At 51.8% G+C, this 18,031-nt stretch overlaps 1 protein-coding gene across 1 annotated transcript in view; it reads left to right on the top strand.

Moving 5' to 3' along the window:
* Positions 1 to 18,031, top strand: part of SLC8A2 (solute carrier family 8 member A2) — a 44,336-nt gene that overhangs the window by 11,228 nt on the left and 15,077 nt on the right. The window contains 2 exon segments of the mRNA XM_017889271.1: positions 4,557 to 5,221; positions 14,522 to 14,944. Coding sequence (XP_017744760.1) covers positions 4,557 to 5,221; positions 14,522 to 14,944 — 1,088 coding nt within the window.

Below are 18,031 nucleotides of genomic sequence, written 5' to 3' on the forward strand. Positions count from 1 at the left end.
TTTTTTTTTTTTTTTTTTTTTTTTTTTTTGAGATAGAGTCTTACTCTGTCCCCCAGGCTGGAGTTCAGGGGTGCAATCTCGGCTTATTGCAACCTCCACCTCCCAGATTCAAGCGATTCTCCTGCCTCAGCCTTCCTAATAGCTGGGATTACAGGTGCACACCACCACACTTGGCTGATTTTTGTATTTTTGGTAGAGATGGGGTTTCACCATGTTGGCCAGGCTGGTCTCGAAATTTTTAGTAGAGGTGGGGTTTCACCATGTTGGCCAGGCTGGTCTCGAACTCCTGAGCTCAAGTGATCCTCCCACCTCGGCCTCCCAAAGTGCAGGGATTATAGGCATGAACCACTGTGCCTGGCCTTCGGGGGCCTTCTCGTCGTAAATACTCTTTTTTTTTTTTTTTTTTTTTTTTTTAAACGGAGTCTCGCTCTGTTGCCAGGCTGGAGTGCAATGGTGTGATCTCAGCTCACTGCAACCTCCGCCTTTCAGGTTCAAGCAATTATCCTGCCTCAGCCTCCCGAGTAGCTGGGATTACAGGCGTGCACCCAGCTAATTTTTGTATTTTTAGTAAAGATGGGGTTTCACCATGTTGGCCCTTGTGATCCGCCCATCTTCACCTCCCAAAGTGCTGGGATTACAGGCGTGAGCCACCGTGCCTGGCCCGTAAATACTCTTTAATCTTTTCTTCTTCATCTTTGATGGAAAAGGTAACATTTGAATCTTTCCGTGTATATCTTCAAGGCGAACCCTGGAGTCTTGGTGGATGCTTTCCATGTGCCAGGCCTGTGCCGGACCACCAGCAGACTGAGTCTTGGGCCTCTGTGAGCCCGAGATAATAGTACTAAATAATAATGATGGCGATGTTCTTTTCTTTCTTTTTCTTCTTCTTTTTTTTTGAAGATAGAGGCTTACTCTGTCACCCTGACTGGAATGCAGAGACATGATCTCGGCTCACTGCAACCTCCCCCTCCTGGGCTCAAGCAGTTCTCCCACCTCAGCCACCCAAGTACCTGGGATTACAGATGCACACCACCACGCCTGGCTAATTTTGTATTTTTGGTAGAGATGGGGTTTCACCATGTTGGCCAGGCTGTTCTCGAACTCCTGGCCTCAGGTGATCCACCCACTCTGGCCTTCTAAAGTGCTGGGATTACAGGCGAGAGCCACCATTCTTGGCCAGGCAATGTTAATTTCATATCTTGAGTCTTTTCCATGTGTCAGAAACTGAGAATGCTGTGTACTAGGAATACATGTGCTCATTCAGTCTTGGAAATGTCCCCATTTTATAGACCAAGAGACGAGATAGTCATCCCTGTGGTAAAGCCAGGCTCCAAACTCAGAGCTGCCCTGCCTGTGCATTGGAACTGGTTTTATGGGCAGAAGAGCCAGATGTGTGTCACTATTAGAGGCAGAGCCTGTCCATGAGGGCCAGGAAGATGCTAAGGAGGCACTGGCGGGGGTCGTAGGTGGGGAATTGAGGGCGTTTGGGTGAACAGAGAGCAGGCCCTGGATGATGGGTGAGGTTTGGAGAAGTGGAGGCACCCCCAGGTGATGGAGGAGAAATGGGGCAGGCAGAAAAACGATGGAGGGAGTGAGAGGCCAGAAGAGACACAGGCTCTGTCTCTTGACAGCAGCTGGGACCACAGGGTGGGGATTGTCTGTTGCTTGGTAGTAGATGATGTCTGGGTTCCTGGAACCGAGGCAGCCGGGCATGGTTCTCAGCATCTAAAAGGTGGATAGATGGATGAATGAGGAGACCAGGAGAGAAAGAGAACACATAGACACACGCACACATGTGCGCACACACACACACAGATGGACACACACACATGCACTCACATGCACACACATGCACACACGCATGCACACGCACACATGCACATACACATGCACATGCACACATGCACATACACACGCGCACATGCACATACACATGCACACACACATGCATGCACACGCACACATGCACATACACACGCGCACATGCACATACACACGCGCACATGCACACAGAGATGGGGAGTGAGATAGGGAGGGAGAGAGAGAGAAAAGTAGCTCTGGAGAAACACAGATATTGAGAAAGAGAAAGAAACTCACCAGGGATGGAAATAGGTATCTACCAATAGATATAAAAGAAGGACATGGAGACAAGGAGACCGAGGCGACAAGAAAAGAGAGGGAGCCAGGGAGAGAGACAGAGGAGGAGGAAAGGCTAAGAAAACCATTGAGACAGAGGCAAGGAGGGAAAGAGACAGCGGCACACACACAGAGCGATGGAGAGAGGCAGAGACGAACAGGAACAGAGAGAGGGAGAACGAGATGGAGAGAGAGATATAAATGTGGGGGGATGGGGAGAGGCCAGAGACAAAAAGGGAGGACTCAAGTTAAAAAGAGATGGGAGGAAGGCGAGGGAGAGAGATGGGGAGAGGCAGAGGTGAACAGAGATAAGAGGGAAATAGAGAATAAGTGAGGAACACAGAGACAGAGATGGAGAGGAACGGGAGCAAGGAGAGAGAGAGAAAAGGGGGTGGGGAGAGATGGGGAGAGGATGAGCAGAGACAGAGACACAGAGGGAGGGACAGAGGTGGAACGAGATGGAAAGGGGTAGGAGAACGGAGAGAGATGAGGAGAGAGAGATGGGAGGAGAGAGAGATGGGGAGAGAGAGAGAGGTGAACAGAGACAAGGGAAATAGAAACTAAGATAAGGACAGGGGAAAGGAGAGACAGAGAAATGGGGACAGGGAGAGGGAAAAAAGTAGCTCTGGAGAAACAACAGATATTAAGAGAGAAAGAGAAAGAAACTCACCAGGGAGAGAGATGGAGATCTACCAAAAGATATAAAAGGGCACGGAGACATGTCCAGACATGGGGAGAGGCAAGAGCCAAACAGAGACCAAAAGGGAGGGCCAGAGAGAGAAACAGATGGAGAGAGATGGGGGGAAGGAGAGGGAGAGAGAGAAATGGTGGGGAGAGAGAGATGGGGAGAGATAGAGATGAACAGAGACAAGAGGGAGGTTGAGAGAAACTAAGAGAGGGGCGGGAAAGGAGAGAGAAATGAGGAGGAGGAGAGAGGTGGGGAGAGGCAGAGATGAACAGAGATAGAACGAGNAGAGACACAGAGGGAGGGACAGAGGTGGAACGAGATGGAAAGGGGTAGGAGAACGGAGAGAGATGAGGAGAGAGAGATGGGAGGAGAGAGAGATGGGGAGAGAGAGAGAGGTGAACAGAGACAAGGGAAATAGAAACTAAGATAAGGACAGGGGAAAGGAGAGACAGAGAAATGGGGACAGGGAGAGGGAAAAAAGTAGCTCTGGAGAAACAACAGATATTAAGAGAGAAAGAGAAAGAAACTCACCAGGGAGAGAGATGGAGATCTACCAAAAGATATAAAAGGGCACGGAGACATGTCCAGACATGGGGAGAGGCAAGAGCCAAACAGAGACCAAAAGGGAGGGCCAGAGAGAGAAACAGATGGAGAGAGATGGGGGGAAGGAGAGGGAGAGAGAGAAATGGTGGGGAGAGAGAGATGGGGAGAGATAGAGATGAACAGAGACAAGAGGGAGGTTGAGAGAAACTAAGAGAGGGGCGGGAAAGGAGAGAGAAATGAGGAGGAGGAGAGAGGTGGGGAGAGGCAGAGATGAACAGAGATAGAACGAGATGGAGAGAGATGGGGGAAGGAGAGGGAAAGAGAGAAATGGGGGGAAACGGAGAACTCCGGGGAGAAAGATGGGGAGAGGCAGAGATGAACAGTCAGAGACCAAAAGGGAGGGCCAGAGATAGAAGGAGACAGAGCGAGATGGGGGAAGGAGCAGGAGACAGAGAAATGGCGGGGGGAGAGAGAGATGGGGAAAGGGAGAGACAAACAGACACAGAAGGGGTGGGGAGAGATGGGGAGAGGGGAGGAGAGAGAGACAGGGAGAGGCAGAGATGAACAGAAATTGAGATGGAGAGAGACGGGAGAAGAAGAGGAAGAGAGAGAAATGGGAGAAACAGAACTCAGGATAGAGACATGGGGCAAGGCAGAGATGAACAGAGACAGAAAGAGGTGGGGAGAGACGGAGAGGGGGGAGGAGAAAGATGGGGAAAGGCAGAGATGAATAAAAACAGAGACAAGGCTCACACCTATAATCCCAGCACTTTGGGAGATCGAGGGGGGAGGATCACGAGGTCAGGAGTTCAAGACCAGCCTGGTCAACATGGTGAAACCCCGTCTCTACTAAAAAAAAAAATACAAAAATTAGCTAGGCATGGTGGCTCGTGCCTGTAATCCCAGCTACTCAGGAGGCTGAGGCGGGAGAATTGCTTGAACCGAGACCCGGGAGGCCAAGGTTCAATGTTTAGTGCGCCGAGGCCGCGCCACTGCACTCCAGCCTGGGCTACAGAACAAGACTCTGTCTCAAAAACAAAACAAAACAAAACAAAACAAAACAAAACAGCAGAGAAAGGGATAGGGAGAGACGGTGGGCTTGGGGGTTGGGGAGAGAGATGGGGAGCGGCAGAGGCGGGGTGGGAGGAGGCGGCCCGCCCGGCCTCGCCCTGACGCCCGCCGTCCGCAGGTGTGGGAGGCGCTGCTGACCCTGGTCTTCTTCCCGGTGTGCGTGGTATTCGCCTGGATGGCCGACAAGCGGCTCCTCTTCTACAAGTATGTGTACAAGCGCTACCGCACCGACCCGCGCAGCGGCATCATCATAGGCGCAGAGGGCGACCCCCCGAAGAGCATCGAGCTGGACGGCACGTTCGTGGGCGCCGAGGCCCCAGGCGAGCTGGGCGGCCTGGGCCCGGGCCCTGCCGAGGCGCGCGAGCTGGATGCCAGCCGCCGCGAGGTCATCCAGATCCTCAAGGACCTCAAGCAGAAGCACCCGGACAAGGACCTGGAGCAACTGGTGGGCATCGCCAACTACTACGCGCTGCTGCACCAGCAGAAGAGCCGCGCCTTCTACCGCATCCAGGCCACTCGGCTCATGACCGGCGCTGGGAACGTGCTGCGCAGACACGCGGCGGACGCCTCACGCAGGGCGTCGCCGGCCGAGGGCGCGGGCGAGGACGAGGACGACGGCGCCAGCCGCATCTTCTTCGAGCCCAGCCTCTACCACTGCCTGGAGAACTGCGGCTCCGTGCTGCTGTCCGTCACGTGCCAGGGCGGCGAGGGCAACAGCACCTTCTACGTGGACTACCGCACTGAGGACGGCTCGGCCAAGGCGGGCTCCGACTACGAGTACAGGTGGGTCCCCCGGGGTGGGGGGTGTGCAGGGGACTGGCGTAGGCCGTGGGTCCCACCGTCCAGCGGCCTCCAGGCGCATCGCCTCCCGACTGGCCTCCTGCAGGATTCATTCGTTCTTTCATTGATTCCTGAGAGCCTGCTTTGTGCCAGGCGCTGTTCCAGACGTGGGGCACACACCAATGGACCAGGCAGAGAGCATGGCTATCCGAAGGCTACCCCTCCCACCTTCATTATCTACCTCTGGTTTTTTGTTTGTTTGAGATAGAGTCTCACTATGTTGCCCAGGCTGGAGTGAGTGGGACAATCTCCATTCAATGCAACCTCTGCCTCCCAGGTTCCAGCGATTCTCGTGCCTCAGCCTCTTGAGTTGCTGGGATTATAGGTGTGTGCCACCACACCCGGCTTATTTCTGTACTTTTAGTGGAGATGGGGTTTCACCACGTTGGCCAGGCTGGTCTCCAACTCCTTGCCTCAAGTGATCCACCTGCCTTGGCCTTCCAGAGTGCTGGGATTACAAGCGTGAGCCATCGTCTGGCCATGTTCTATGTTTTGATGTCTGGTAAAACAGCTGTCTCCTCATGTGCATAAGAACATTAATGTTTACTGGGCACCTACCATGTGTCAGGCGCTGGCCACAGGCACTCAGTGCACATGATGAATGAGACAAACTCTCAGTCTTCACACCACTCCTCCTGCATTCTTTATCTTTCCGTGGTTTTGTGCTGATGCCACACTTTTAATTACTGTAGCTCCGTTATGTGTATTGCTACCTGGTACAATAAGCCTTCTCCCACCATTACTAAAGTAAAAATGCTTATTGAGCACGCACTATATGCCAATAGGTATACCATGGGGAAGAAGACAGCTAAGGTCCTTGCCCTCAAATTGCAATGAGGATACAAACTACTAAACATATAAACACTTGAAGTGGCAATAAGTGTGATGGAGAAAAATAAAATAGGAGTGGAGGAGACAGACGATGGCTAAAGGTCTTTGGTTCCAACATAAAGCAACTCACCTATCACCCTCTACCATATCTCACAGCCCCAGTCCCTCTCCTTGCCCCTCTCCTTGCAAATCTGTGATATTCTGTCATTCAACAGTTCCTCCTGAGCACGTACTGTGTGCCAGATGCCTTTATTTAGGGGATCAACCTAGAACAATAACCAAGATAGATAAGATCTCTGGTGTCACGTGGCCCACAAAATTCATCCATTTGTAGTTCTGTCCATGCCACACTATTTTAAGACTTATAGCTTTACAGTATGTTCTTTTCAATGATTTTCACCAGCTTACATCAGGCTTTGAACAGTATGTGTTGTTAATTCATGCACAAGTCTCCCCTTTCCCATAATGACATTTATCATGTGTCTACAATGTGCAAGAAACAGATAAACAGATCTGGCACTGGTGACTAGCAGTGAACAAAACTCATGAAGTCCCTGCCAAAATGGAGCTCACATTCTCCTGGGAAAGACAGGCAATTAGGAAGTAAACACAGATTACATAAAAATGCCAGGTAGTGGTAGGAGCTGTGAAGAAAAATAAATCAGGAGACAGGGAGAAAGAAGGCCAGTGGCTGAGCTCTTCCGAGGTTCTATCTGCTCAGTAGTCTGGCACATCCCCCTTTAATCTTCTCCCTGGGGTACAGCTGAGGCTGAACTGTTCCCAGATCTTTAGTTCTGCCATCAAGCAGCAGTCAATCCCTCATCCCTTTAACCCTCTCTTCCTGGGACTCAGTTCGCTCATCTTCTCTCCTCTCCTCTCTCTTCTCTCCTCTCCCCTCTCCCCTCTCCCCTTTCTCTCCTCTCTCTCCTCTATCTCCTCTACTCTCTCTCCTCTCTTCCTTTCTTCTTTTTCTCAGAGTTTCACTCTTGTTGCCCAGACTTGAGTAGAGTGGTGCGATCTCAGTTCACTGAAACCTCCACCTTCCGGGTTCAAATGATTCTCCTGCCTCAGCCTCCCAAGTAGTTGGGATTACAGGCACCCACCACCACACCCAGCTAATTTTTTGTACTTTTAGTAGAGATGGGGTTTCACCATGTTGGTCAGGCTGGTCTTGAACTCCTAACCTCAGGTGATCTACCCACCTCGGCCTCCCAAAGTGCTGGGACTACAGGCGTGAGCCACTGCACCTGGCAGTTCTCTGTTTCATAGATCTTGAGTTCCACCACTGTGTGCCTGGCTGCCTTTTGTAGCCAGTCTTCCCTCTCTGCCCTCATCACTTCTCTTTCCAGTGCTCGGACATTTGCAGGTCTTTCCCTCCACCTCAGTCAGTCCAGGATCCTTTTGTCTGCCCATCTCCATCCACCTTTCCTACCCTGCCCACCCCAGCCTTTCTGGCTCACCGCAGCCTCCACCTTCTGGGCTAAAGTGATCCTCCCACCTCAGCCTCCAAAGTAGCTGGGACTACAGGTGCACAGTGTACTGTGCTCCAGCCTGAGTGAGAGAGTGAGACACTGTCTCAAACAAAACAAAACAAAACAAAATGCAACTGTTCACAGGTCTTTGTTCCATCACCCTGTAGCATGGGATCCCTTTGGCCACTCGGTCCATCCTCCCCCAGTGCACCACATCATCCAGATGCCCTCAGTTGAGGGAACTACATTCACCATATTGGGGCCTGCTTTCAATTATCTTTTCCCCTTTCCACTCCTACCTACCCCTGGTCCGCATTGCCCCCATCTAGGGCCCTCGGGCTTTGCAGAAGGAAGTGAGTACAGGTGTCACCTGCTGGCATAACAGCCCACTTTTTCACTTACAAATGACCTCAGGATCAAGATGGTTCTTATTTTTCATTGTTTTTTGAGACAGGGTCTTGCTCTGTCACTCAGACTGGAGTGCAGTGACACGATCACAGCTCGCTGCAGCCTCAACCTCCTGGGCTCAAGTGATCCTCCCATCTCAGCCTCCCAGGTAGCTGGGACTACAGGTGCGCACCACAGCGCCCATCTGATTTTTATATTTTTTGTAAGGTTTTTGCCTTGTTGCCCAGGCTGGTGTGTTTTTGTTTTGTTTTGTTTTGTTTTGTTTTGTTTTGTCTGAGACAGAGTCTCATTCTGTCACTCAGGCTGGAGCACAGTGGCGCAATCATGGCTCACTGCAATCTCCGCCTCCTGGGCTCAAGCAGTCCTCCCACCTCAGCCTCCAATATAGCTGGGACTACAGGCACATGCCACCAAGCCTGGTTAATTGTTTTGTTGTTGTTGTTGTTTTTGCTGTTGTTGTTTTGGTATGTTTTGTAGAGACAAGGTTTCACCATGTTGTCCAGGCTGGTCTTGAACTCCTGGGCTCAAGCAGTCCACCCGCCTTAGCCTCCCAAAATGCTGGGATTACAGGTGTGAGCTACTGCACCTGGCCAGGACCAAGATGTTTGAAGTGAAGGAGGAAATGCTGTTCAGCGGTAGAACCAAAGGGCTAGGAAGAGTCAACATCTTCCTACCCTATCCTGGTAGACATTCAAGGCCTGGCATTGCTTATTAAGGCACCTTAGGCCAAAGACTGGGAGGAAGGAGACTTGGGTTCCAGTCCAAGCTTAGCCCTGGACACTGTTCCTTGGGCAAATTCCTGCCTCAGTCTGAGCAGGCAGGTCTGCCATGTACAGTTGTTGAAGTTGTGCACTGCATAAAAGCACCATATCTAAGGAAGCTGTCTTCATAGTAGACAGTGTAGATTTGCATTTCTATTATAACAGTTTCCTGACTTATGGAAATAAGTGTCTTGAAGAAGGAAAGCCTTTTTCTAGAGTTTCCCACAGCTTCACATGGGCTAGGGTGGCCCTGTGAGCCTTAGTTTCTCCAAACTAAACATGATCTCTGAGAACCCCAAAACAACACAGCTGTTCCAAGATTCTGAGATTTAATCCCCTATGATGCTGACACACTAACGGTCTGAAGTTCTAAGATTCTAGAATTCTAACATTTTGATATTCTTTATTTTTTTTAAGACTGAGTCTCATTCTGTCTCTTAGAACAATCTCGGCTCACTGCAACCTCTGCCTCCCAGGTTCAAGCGATTCTCATGCCTCAGCGTCTTAAGTAACTGGGATTACAGGTGTGCACCACCTCACCTGGCTAATTTTTGTATTTTTAGTAGAGATTGGGTTTCACCATGTTGGCCAGGCTGGTCTTAAACTCCTGACCTCAGGTGATCCATCCACCACGACCTCCCATAGTGCTGGGATTACAGGCGTGAGCCACCACGCCTGGCCAACATTTTGGTATTCTAATTCAAACCCCATCCAGTCTCTGACTTGATGGCTTTAAGATGTTTGTCTTCTCAGATTCTGTGTCCAGTGCTGGAACACAAGTTCTGTGAATCTAGTCTTCTATGATTCTGATGCCTGGCTTCTGAAGTCCCCATGTTATTTTTCTCCCAAACCCCCCCCCCTTTTTTTTTTAAGACAGAGTCTTGCTCTGTTGCCTAGGCTGGAGTGCAATGGCTCAATCTCGGCTCACTGCAACCTTCACCTCCCGGGTTCAGGCAATTCTCCTGCCTCAGCCTCCTGAGTCGCTGGGATTACAGGTGTGTACCACCATGCCCAGCTAAGCCAAATTCTTTTTTTCTTAGACACAGGGTCTTGCTATGCTGCCCTGGCTGGACTCAAAATCCTGGGCTCAAGTGATCCTCCTGCCTCAGCCTCCCAAGTAGCTGGGACTACAGCCACCACATCCTACATTTTATTTTGAAAAACTTCACACCTACAGTAGGGCTACAAGAACAGTTTGATGAACTGTCATATCACCTTCATCCACAGTCACCAGTTGTTCACATTTTATCCTGTTGGCTTTTAATCTCTCTCTTTAATATTTAATAATATTAATAATTGTGGGACAGGCACAGTGGCTCATGCCTGTAATCCCAGTACTTTGGGAGGCCGAGGCAGGTGGATCACCTAAGGTCAGGAGTTTGAGACCAGCCTGCCCAACATGGCAAAACCCTGTCTCTACTAAAAATGCAAAAATTAGCCATGCTTGGTGGCACACACCTGTAATCCCAGCTACTTGGGAGGCTGTGGCAGGAGAATTGCTGGAACCCAGGAGTTGGAGGTTGCAGTGAGCCAAGATCACACCACTGCACTCCAGCCTGGGAGACAGACCAAGACTCTCTCACAAAACAATAAAAAATAAAAACTAGCTGGGCATGGTAACGTGTGCCTGTAGTCCCTGCTACTCAGGAGGCAGAAGTAGCGGAATCACTTGAGCCCAGGAGGCAGAGGTTGCAGTGAGCCAAGATTGGGCCACTGCACTCCAGCCTGGACGACAGAGCCAGACTCTGTCTCAAAATAATAATAAAAGAATAACAACAACAATAATTGTGACACTCTGTGACCACGAGTTGCAAATACCATGACCTTCATGCCTACATACTTGAGCATGCATCTTTTGAGAATAATGGCATTCTCCTACCTAATCACAATACTATGTTCTCCCTCAAGAAATCTAACGCTGAATTGATACTGTTAACTCAGTGTCAATTAAGTGATGCACAGCCTGTGTTTCCATTTTCCCAGTCATCCCTGTAATATCCTTGATAGCTGTATTTTCACTCCTGCCCTCTCTTCCCATTTGATCCAGAACCACACGTTGCATTTCCCTGTCAAATCTCTTTAGTCTCCTTCAGTCTGGATCAGTTTCTCAGCCTTCTCACGACTTTTGCGACCTGATGCTTTTGAAGATGATAGTCCAGTTACTAGAATGATGGTCAATCTGGGTTTGTCTAATGCTTCCTGGTGATTAGAGTCCCGCACTTTTGGCAGGAATCTCATGGAAGAGATGCTCTGTCCCCCTGGGTGCATTGTATCAGGAGGAACATGATGTCCACTCGTCCATTACTGTGATGCCCAGTTTAATTGTTTGGTAAAGATGGTGCTAAATCTTTGGATTAATTGTTTGGCAAAAATGATGCTACAGGATGTATGCGGTGGATCATGCCTGCAATCACAACACTTTGGGAGCCCAAGGCCGGCGGATTGCTTGAGCCCAGGAGTTCAAGACTAGCCTGGGCAACATGGCAAAACCCCCTGTCTACCAAAAGTATAAAAAGTAGCCAGGTGTGGTGGCACGAGCCTGTAGTCCCAGCTGCTCGAGAGGCTGAAGCGGGAAGACTGCTTGAGCCCAGGAGCTCCAGGCTGCAGTGAGTTGGGACTGCAACTGCATTCCAGCCTAGATGACAGAACAAGATCCTGTCTCAAACAAAAACAAAAAAAAAAGGGCTGGGCGTCGTGTCTCACGCCTGTAATCCCAGCACTTTGGGAGGCCAAGGCAGGCAGATCACGAGGTCAGGAGTTTGAGACCAGCCTGGCCAACATGGTGAAACCTCATCTCTACTAAAGATCCAAAAAATTAGCTGGGCGTGGTGGCACACACCTGTAACCCCAGCTACTTGGAAGGCTGAGGCAGGAGAATCACCTAAACCCAGGAAGCGGAGGTTGCAGTCAGCCGAGATCGTGCCACTGCACTCCAGCCTGGGTGACAGGGTAAGATGCCATCTCAAAAAAAAAAAAAAGGTGGTGCTACAATCTCCACATTTCCACATTCTACTGATCCCTTTATCCCTTACATGTAAATGTCTCATATCCCAAGACTTTACGACTCTAAGATTCTAATATTAATATGTGGATATCACTAGCCATCATTGTTTTCGCTGTGCCTCCGCATGCTTTCCCTGTATCAATTCAGTCCTCACGACAGTGCCAGGAGGTAAACACTATTATTAGCCCATTCCACAGATAAGGAAACTGAGGCTTAGAGGACTACAGAATCCTGACTGCCCAAGATCACACAGCTGGTATGGCGGCCAAGCTGGGCTTGAAGCAGGTCAGCCCACCCTCCTGGGTGCTCCATCACCATGGACAGCGAATCCCTAGCTAAGGGACTCTCTCGTCCCTCCACTGCAGGTCTTTTCGCCAGGTTCTATGTCCCCTACCTCTTGCCAGAACCTTGGGGTCCCTCTCTTCCTCCCACAGAGCTGGAGAACTGGAGCCCGACCCCCTCCCCACACCCACCTTTTTGAGACGGAGTCTCGCTCTGTCGCCCAGGCTGGAGTGCAGTGACACGATCTCGGCTCACTGCAACCTCCGCCTCCCCAGTTCAAACAATTCTCATGCCTCAGCTTCCAGAGTAGCTGGGACTACAGGCATGCACCGCCACACCCGCTAATTTTTGTATTTTTAGTAGAAACAAGTTTTCACCATGTTGGCCTGGCTAGACTCGAACTCCTGACCTCAAGTCATCCATTCACCTCAGCCTCCCAAAGTGTTGGTGTGAGCCACCGCGCCTGGCCCCAGAACTCCTTTAATATGAAAGTGATAGTGAATGAATATGGATCACATAGCAGGGTTCAGAGATGGTGCTGAGCCCCTTACATGCACAGTACAAGGGATCGGGGGAAAGGATAGATTTTCAAGATTCCTTAACATCCCAAAGTCATGCTGATGTCTGCAACCCTGCCAGGAAGAGCCCACCTACTCCATGACCCCTCAGAATTTCACTCTGACTAATCTAATGTCACTGCCTTGTTCCCTCCCTGGCTCTCCCCATTACAGAGTATCTTATGAGTGCTTCAGAGATTTACACAACTGTTACTCTTTTAACACCAAGTCAGTTCACGTCCCTCCTCTGCTTGCAATGTCCCTCCTTTGCTTGAAGCTTCACAGGGCTCCTCCCTCACTCAGGGTAAATGCAGAAGTCTTCACTGTAGCCCACCCAGGCCCTAGGAGATCTGCCCCTGTTCCCACTGTGATGTCATCTCCCACCCTCTCGCCCTGGCTCCCTCTGCTGTTGTCATGCTGGTCTCCCTACAGTTCCTTGAACAGGTGACCTGTCCCTAGGTCAGATCCTGTCCGGCTGTCCAGCTCCAGGTCAGGGCATTCGCATTGCCTGTTTCCTTTACCAAAAATACTCTTTTTGGCCAGGCACGGTGGTTCACGCCTGTAATCCTACCACTTTGGGAGGCCAAAACAGGTGGATCTCTTGAGGTCAGGAGTTTGAGACCAGTCTGGCCAACATGATGAAACTCTGCTCTACAAAAAATACACAAAATTAGCCAGCATGGTGGCGGGCACCTGTAGTCCCAGCTACTCGGGAGGCTGAGGTGGGAGAATCCCTTGAACCCAGGAGGGGAGGTTGCAGTGAGCCGAGATGGAGACACTGCACTCCAGCCTGGATGACAGAGCAAGACTCTGTCTCAAAAAACAAAACAAAACCAAACAAAAAACTCTTTTCCAGGCATCCTCCCCATGGCTCACTCCCTCCCCTCCTTCAGGTCTCTGCTCAAATGTTACCTCCTCCAAAAAGCTTTCTTGACCATGCCAACAGCTCCCTCTCCTCACTCCCTACCCTCCTGACTGTTTCTCTTGATAGCACCATCGCCACCTGAACATCCTATGTTTGTTTATTGTTCATTCTTCTGCACTAAAACAGAATCTGAAAACTTCTTACTGCTGCCATTCCCCCAACACTTAAAACAATGCCTGGCACACAAGCCGTCAGTATCTGTTGAATGAATGAACCGTAATTAAATTAAATGTGCAATTGTCATGGTGATATGGCTCTCCCATGGGGCTGTGAACCCTGTGAGGACAGGGCCTGGTTACTGTTGTGTCCCCAGCACCACTCAGCACAAAGCACAGAACGGCTACCCTTAGGAGTGTTTGCTGAATGAATGAATGATACCAAGTTAAGGTGTATGGACTTTCTCTTGGGGGCATCTGGGAAGGGCTTTTATCAGAGGAATGACAGAGTCCTTTCTGGGTCCTATACCCCTGCCACTCAAAATGTGACCAGGACATCCCCCTGGAGCTCATTAGAAATGCGATTCTAGAAACCCGGGAGCTTCTGAACCAGAATCTGCATTTTCACAAGATGCAGCAGGGGATTCATATGCACATTAAGGTTTGAGAAGCAGGGATGTAGAACACCCCAGGCTCCCTCTTAACTATTGGACTTTGCATGTGCTGTTCCTTCTGCCTGGAGTATGCCCACTCGCTAATGCCTCCTCCAGGAAGCCTGCCCTGATCTCAACCTTATCCTTACCTGTTGTGCTCCTCACGAATTCCACGCGGGGAGGGGCCCACTCTGTCTTGTTCCCGCTCTGCAGCCCTTCCTCCAGGACGCCCACCCTGATTCACCCTCAGTATTACTTCTTTGTATTGCCTGTCGACCCTCATACTTGGGAGTTCTCCTATGGCACCTGCCCCTCTTCTGGGAAGCACGTCCAGACCCCTCCCCCCCGTCCCGTACAACACACAGCCGATGACCGACCCTCACCCCGCTCTTCCCGCTCCCCACCCCGCCGCAGCGAGGGCACGCTGGTGTTCAAACCAGGCGAGACACAGAAGGAGCTGCGCATCGGCATCATCGACGACGACATCTTCGAGGAGGACGAGCATTTCTTCGTGCGGCTGCTGAACCTGCGCGTGGGCGATGCGCAGGGCATGTTCGAGCCGGACGGCGGCGGGCGGCCCAAGGGGCGGCTGGTGGCGCCGCTGCTGGCCACCGTCACCATCCTGGACGACGACCACGCAGGCATCTTCTCCTTCCAGGACCGCCTGCTGCACGTGAGCGAGTGCATGGGCACCGTGGACGTGCGCGTCGTGCGCAGCTCGGGCGCGCGCGGCACCGTGCGCCTCCCCTACCGCACGGTGGACGGCACGGCGCGCGGCGGCGGCGTGCACTATGAGGACGCGTGCGGAGAGCTGGAGTTTGGCGACGACGAGACCATGTGAGCACTCCCGCGGTGGCCCGGAGAGGGGTGGGGCTTCGGGATGGGCGGGGCCTGATGGGGCTCAGGGGCGGGGCCTGGGTGAGCCGTGCTCACATCGCGGGCTGGTCCTTGCGGAGGGGCGGGGCTTGCGGGGCTCTACCCACAAAGTGGGCGGGGCTTCACTGAGCAGCTGGGCCCTCAGGAGGGGAGGGGCCTGAGTGAATCGTGCTCCAAAGTGGGCTGGGCCTCGGGAGGGGCGGGGCCCGGGTGAGCTGTGTCCACAATGTGTGCGGGGCCTGATGGGGTTGTGACTGTGAAATGAAGAGGCGAGGCCCAGAGGGGCGTCTGGACAGGTGAGAAGAGGGTCCCAAGGAGGAAGGGTGGACGAGGTGAGGAGAGATGGGACAGGGGCCTGGAGAGAGCAATGTGGGGCCTTAATTGGTAGCTGGTGGACTGTGTCCTGAAGAAGAGGGCCCAGGGAGATGTGGGGAGAGGCCTGTGGAGGTGAGACGCTGTCTGTGGCTGTGAAGAAGGGGCGGGTCCAGAGCGATGGGTGGGGTCTGGGTTTGGACATACGACACCAGGAAATGGGAAAATGGATGTGGACTGCGGAAGAAGGCGGGGCCTAACGAGATGGGTGGGGTCTGAGGAGGCATAGCTAGGGAAGGGATGGAGCTTCTGGGTATGAGGAAGAACCTGGGGAAATAGCGGGACACCTAAGGGGAATGTGGGCGAGGCTTTGGGAAAAGATGATGCTGGAATCGGGGGGCCTGCGAAGGCAGGGCAGGGCCTGGGGAGACACTGGGGAGCCTGAGGGCTGGGATTTGGGAAAATGGGGTTTGAGGAGGTGGGCTGGCTGGATACACTCAGACACACACATGTAGACAGACATTTACAGATCAAACACAAAGCCATTTATAGGCATCACACACACAAAGACACACACGGCAGGCGTGGTGGTCCACACCTGTAATCCCAGCACTTTGGGCGGCCAAAGCAGGAGGATCATTTGAGGCCAGGAGTTCCAGAGCAACCTGGGCAACATAGCAAGACTCCTACTCTAAAAATAATTGTTTCAAATTAGTGGTGGCGCATGCCTGTAGTACCAGCACTTTAGGAAACTGAGGCGGGAGGATAGCTTGACCCTTGGAGTTGGAGACTAGCCTCTACTCTACTAAATTTTTTTTTTTTAATTAATTGGGCATGGTAGTGTGCACTTGTAGTGCCAGCTACTTGGGAAGCCAAAGCAGGAAGATGGCTTGAGCCCACGAGTGAGGTGCTGTAATGAGCTGTGATCACCCACTGCCCTCCTCCCTGGGCAATACAGTGAGACCCTGTCTCCAATAAAAGCAAAAAACAAAAAAAAAAAAAAAAAAAAAAAAACACATGCAGACACACATTAAGTCACAGACACGTACACTAAATTATAGAGTCAGGGCTTTCTCATGCCCAGATCCCTGGCCACCCCTTACACAGGTGCCCGAGTGTCCCCCCATGTGTGCCTGCAGCGTCACATTCCCCCACCTGCCTGCCCAGGAAGCAGGCAGCTCCTGCCCCTCCTCTGCCCGCTCCCTTCCGCCCCCGCATGCCCGTCTGTCTCCCTCCTCTCTGCCGCCCACGCGCCTCCTACTCAAGCGGAGTCCCCACCGCGCTCCCCCTCCCTCCTCCTCCCAGCCTCTGCGCCTCCGCCTTGGGCAGCACTCAGTTTCTCACTGCGCTCGCTGTCTCTTCATCTCTCCCTCTGCATCTCTGCATCTCTCACTCCCTGGGCTGACTCTCTCTGGGTCTGTGCGTCTCTGTTCATCTACGGCTCTCTGTCCCCAGCACCTCGCTCTCTGACTCAGCTTGTATTTCAGGCACACTCTCCACACCTTTCCTTCTCTCTCTCTGTCTGGCTTGGTCTCCGTCTCAGGGCTGTTGAGAACTTGGGATGGGGGCTGCGAGAGGCACCATCCCAGACCCCTCTCTCACACCAAGAGATAAGGGGAATGGAGAGTTTTATTTCTTCTTCTTCTAGTCCTTCTTGTAGTCCAACCTGCTTCCCTCCTGCTGCTGCAACCCCACAGGCCCTCTCCTCCCCCACACGGCTTCCCCAGGCTGGGACACCCTCTGTCCCCCACCCCCACAAGCTCCCAGCTGTGGCGTCAGAAGACAGAGAACAGGAGGCTAATTAGTGTTCAGGGAAACTCTTCCTTCCTCTGATGGGCAGGCGCTAATTAGAGGCGCTTTGAAGCAGCTGGGCTGGAGGACCAACTCAGAGATGGAGGAGAGACACACAGAGATGGGGTGGCAGGGAGAGAATGAGAGACACAGAGATAGACACAGGGAGAGCTGAAGACAGAATAACAGAACTGGAGAGAGAAACAGAACAGAGAGACACAGAAAGACAGGAACTTAGAGGCCAGGCATGGTGGCTCATGTCTGTCATCCCAGCACTTTGGGAGGCCAAGGCGGGCAGATCACCTGAGGTCAGGAGTTTGAGACCAGCCTGACCAATATGATGAAACCCTGTCCCTACTAAAAATACAAAAATTAGTCAGGCTTGATGGCATGCACCTGTAATTCCAGCTACTCGGGAGGCTGAAACAGGAGAATCGCTTGAACCCAGCAGACAAAGGTTGCAGTGAGCCGAGATCGCACCATTGCACTCCAACCTGGGCAAAGAGCGAAACTCCATCTCAAAAAAAAAAAAAAAAAAAAAAAAAAAAAAAAAAAAAAAAAAAAAAAAAGAGACACAGAGAGAGATGCCTCGAGAGAGGGAGAGAGGTGGATATTGAGAGACTGAGATGGAGGGAGACTGAAAGGCAGAGAGACACAGAGGCGACAAAGACACTCATGGAGGAAAGAGACTCTGACCCAGGGAAGGAGAGGTTCTCACGATGCGGCAGAGAGAAAAGGGAGTTGGGGTCAGTGAGAGACAGGAGAGGAGGAGACTGGGTCAGAGATCAGAGGCCGGCAGGGGAGAAGGGCAGGAGAGTGGAGGTTTCAGGAAACAAGGGGGCAGGCTGGGGAGGAAATCTGCTTCCTTTGATCTCAGGAAGTCCTGCCTTGGTCTAACTCGAGACCCTCTTGTTGATTCCTGCGCGTTGGGATTCTCCTGCGTGT

This window comes from Rhinopithecus bieti, unplaced genomic scaffold (assembly GCF_001698545.2).
Source record: "Rhinopithecus bieti isolate Rb0 unplaced genomic scaffold, ASM169854v2 scaffold_574, whole genome shotgun sequence".
Lineage (NCBI taxonomy): Eukaryota > Metazoa > Chordata > Mammalia > Primates > Cercopithecidae > Rhinopithecus > Rhinopithecus bieti.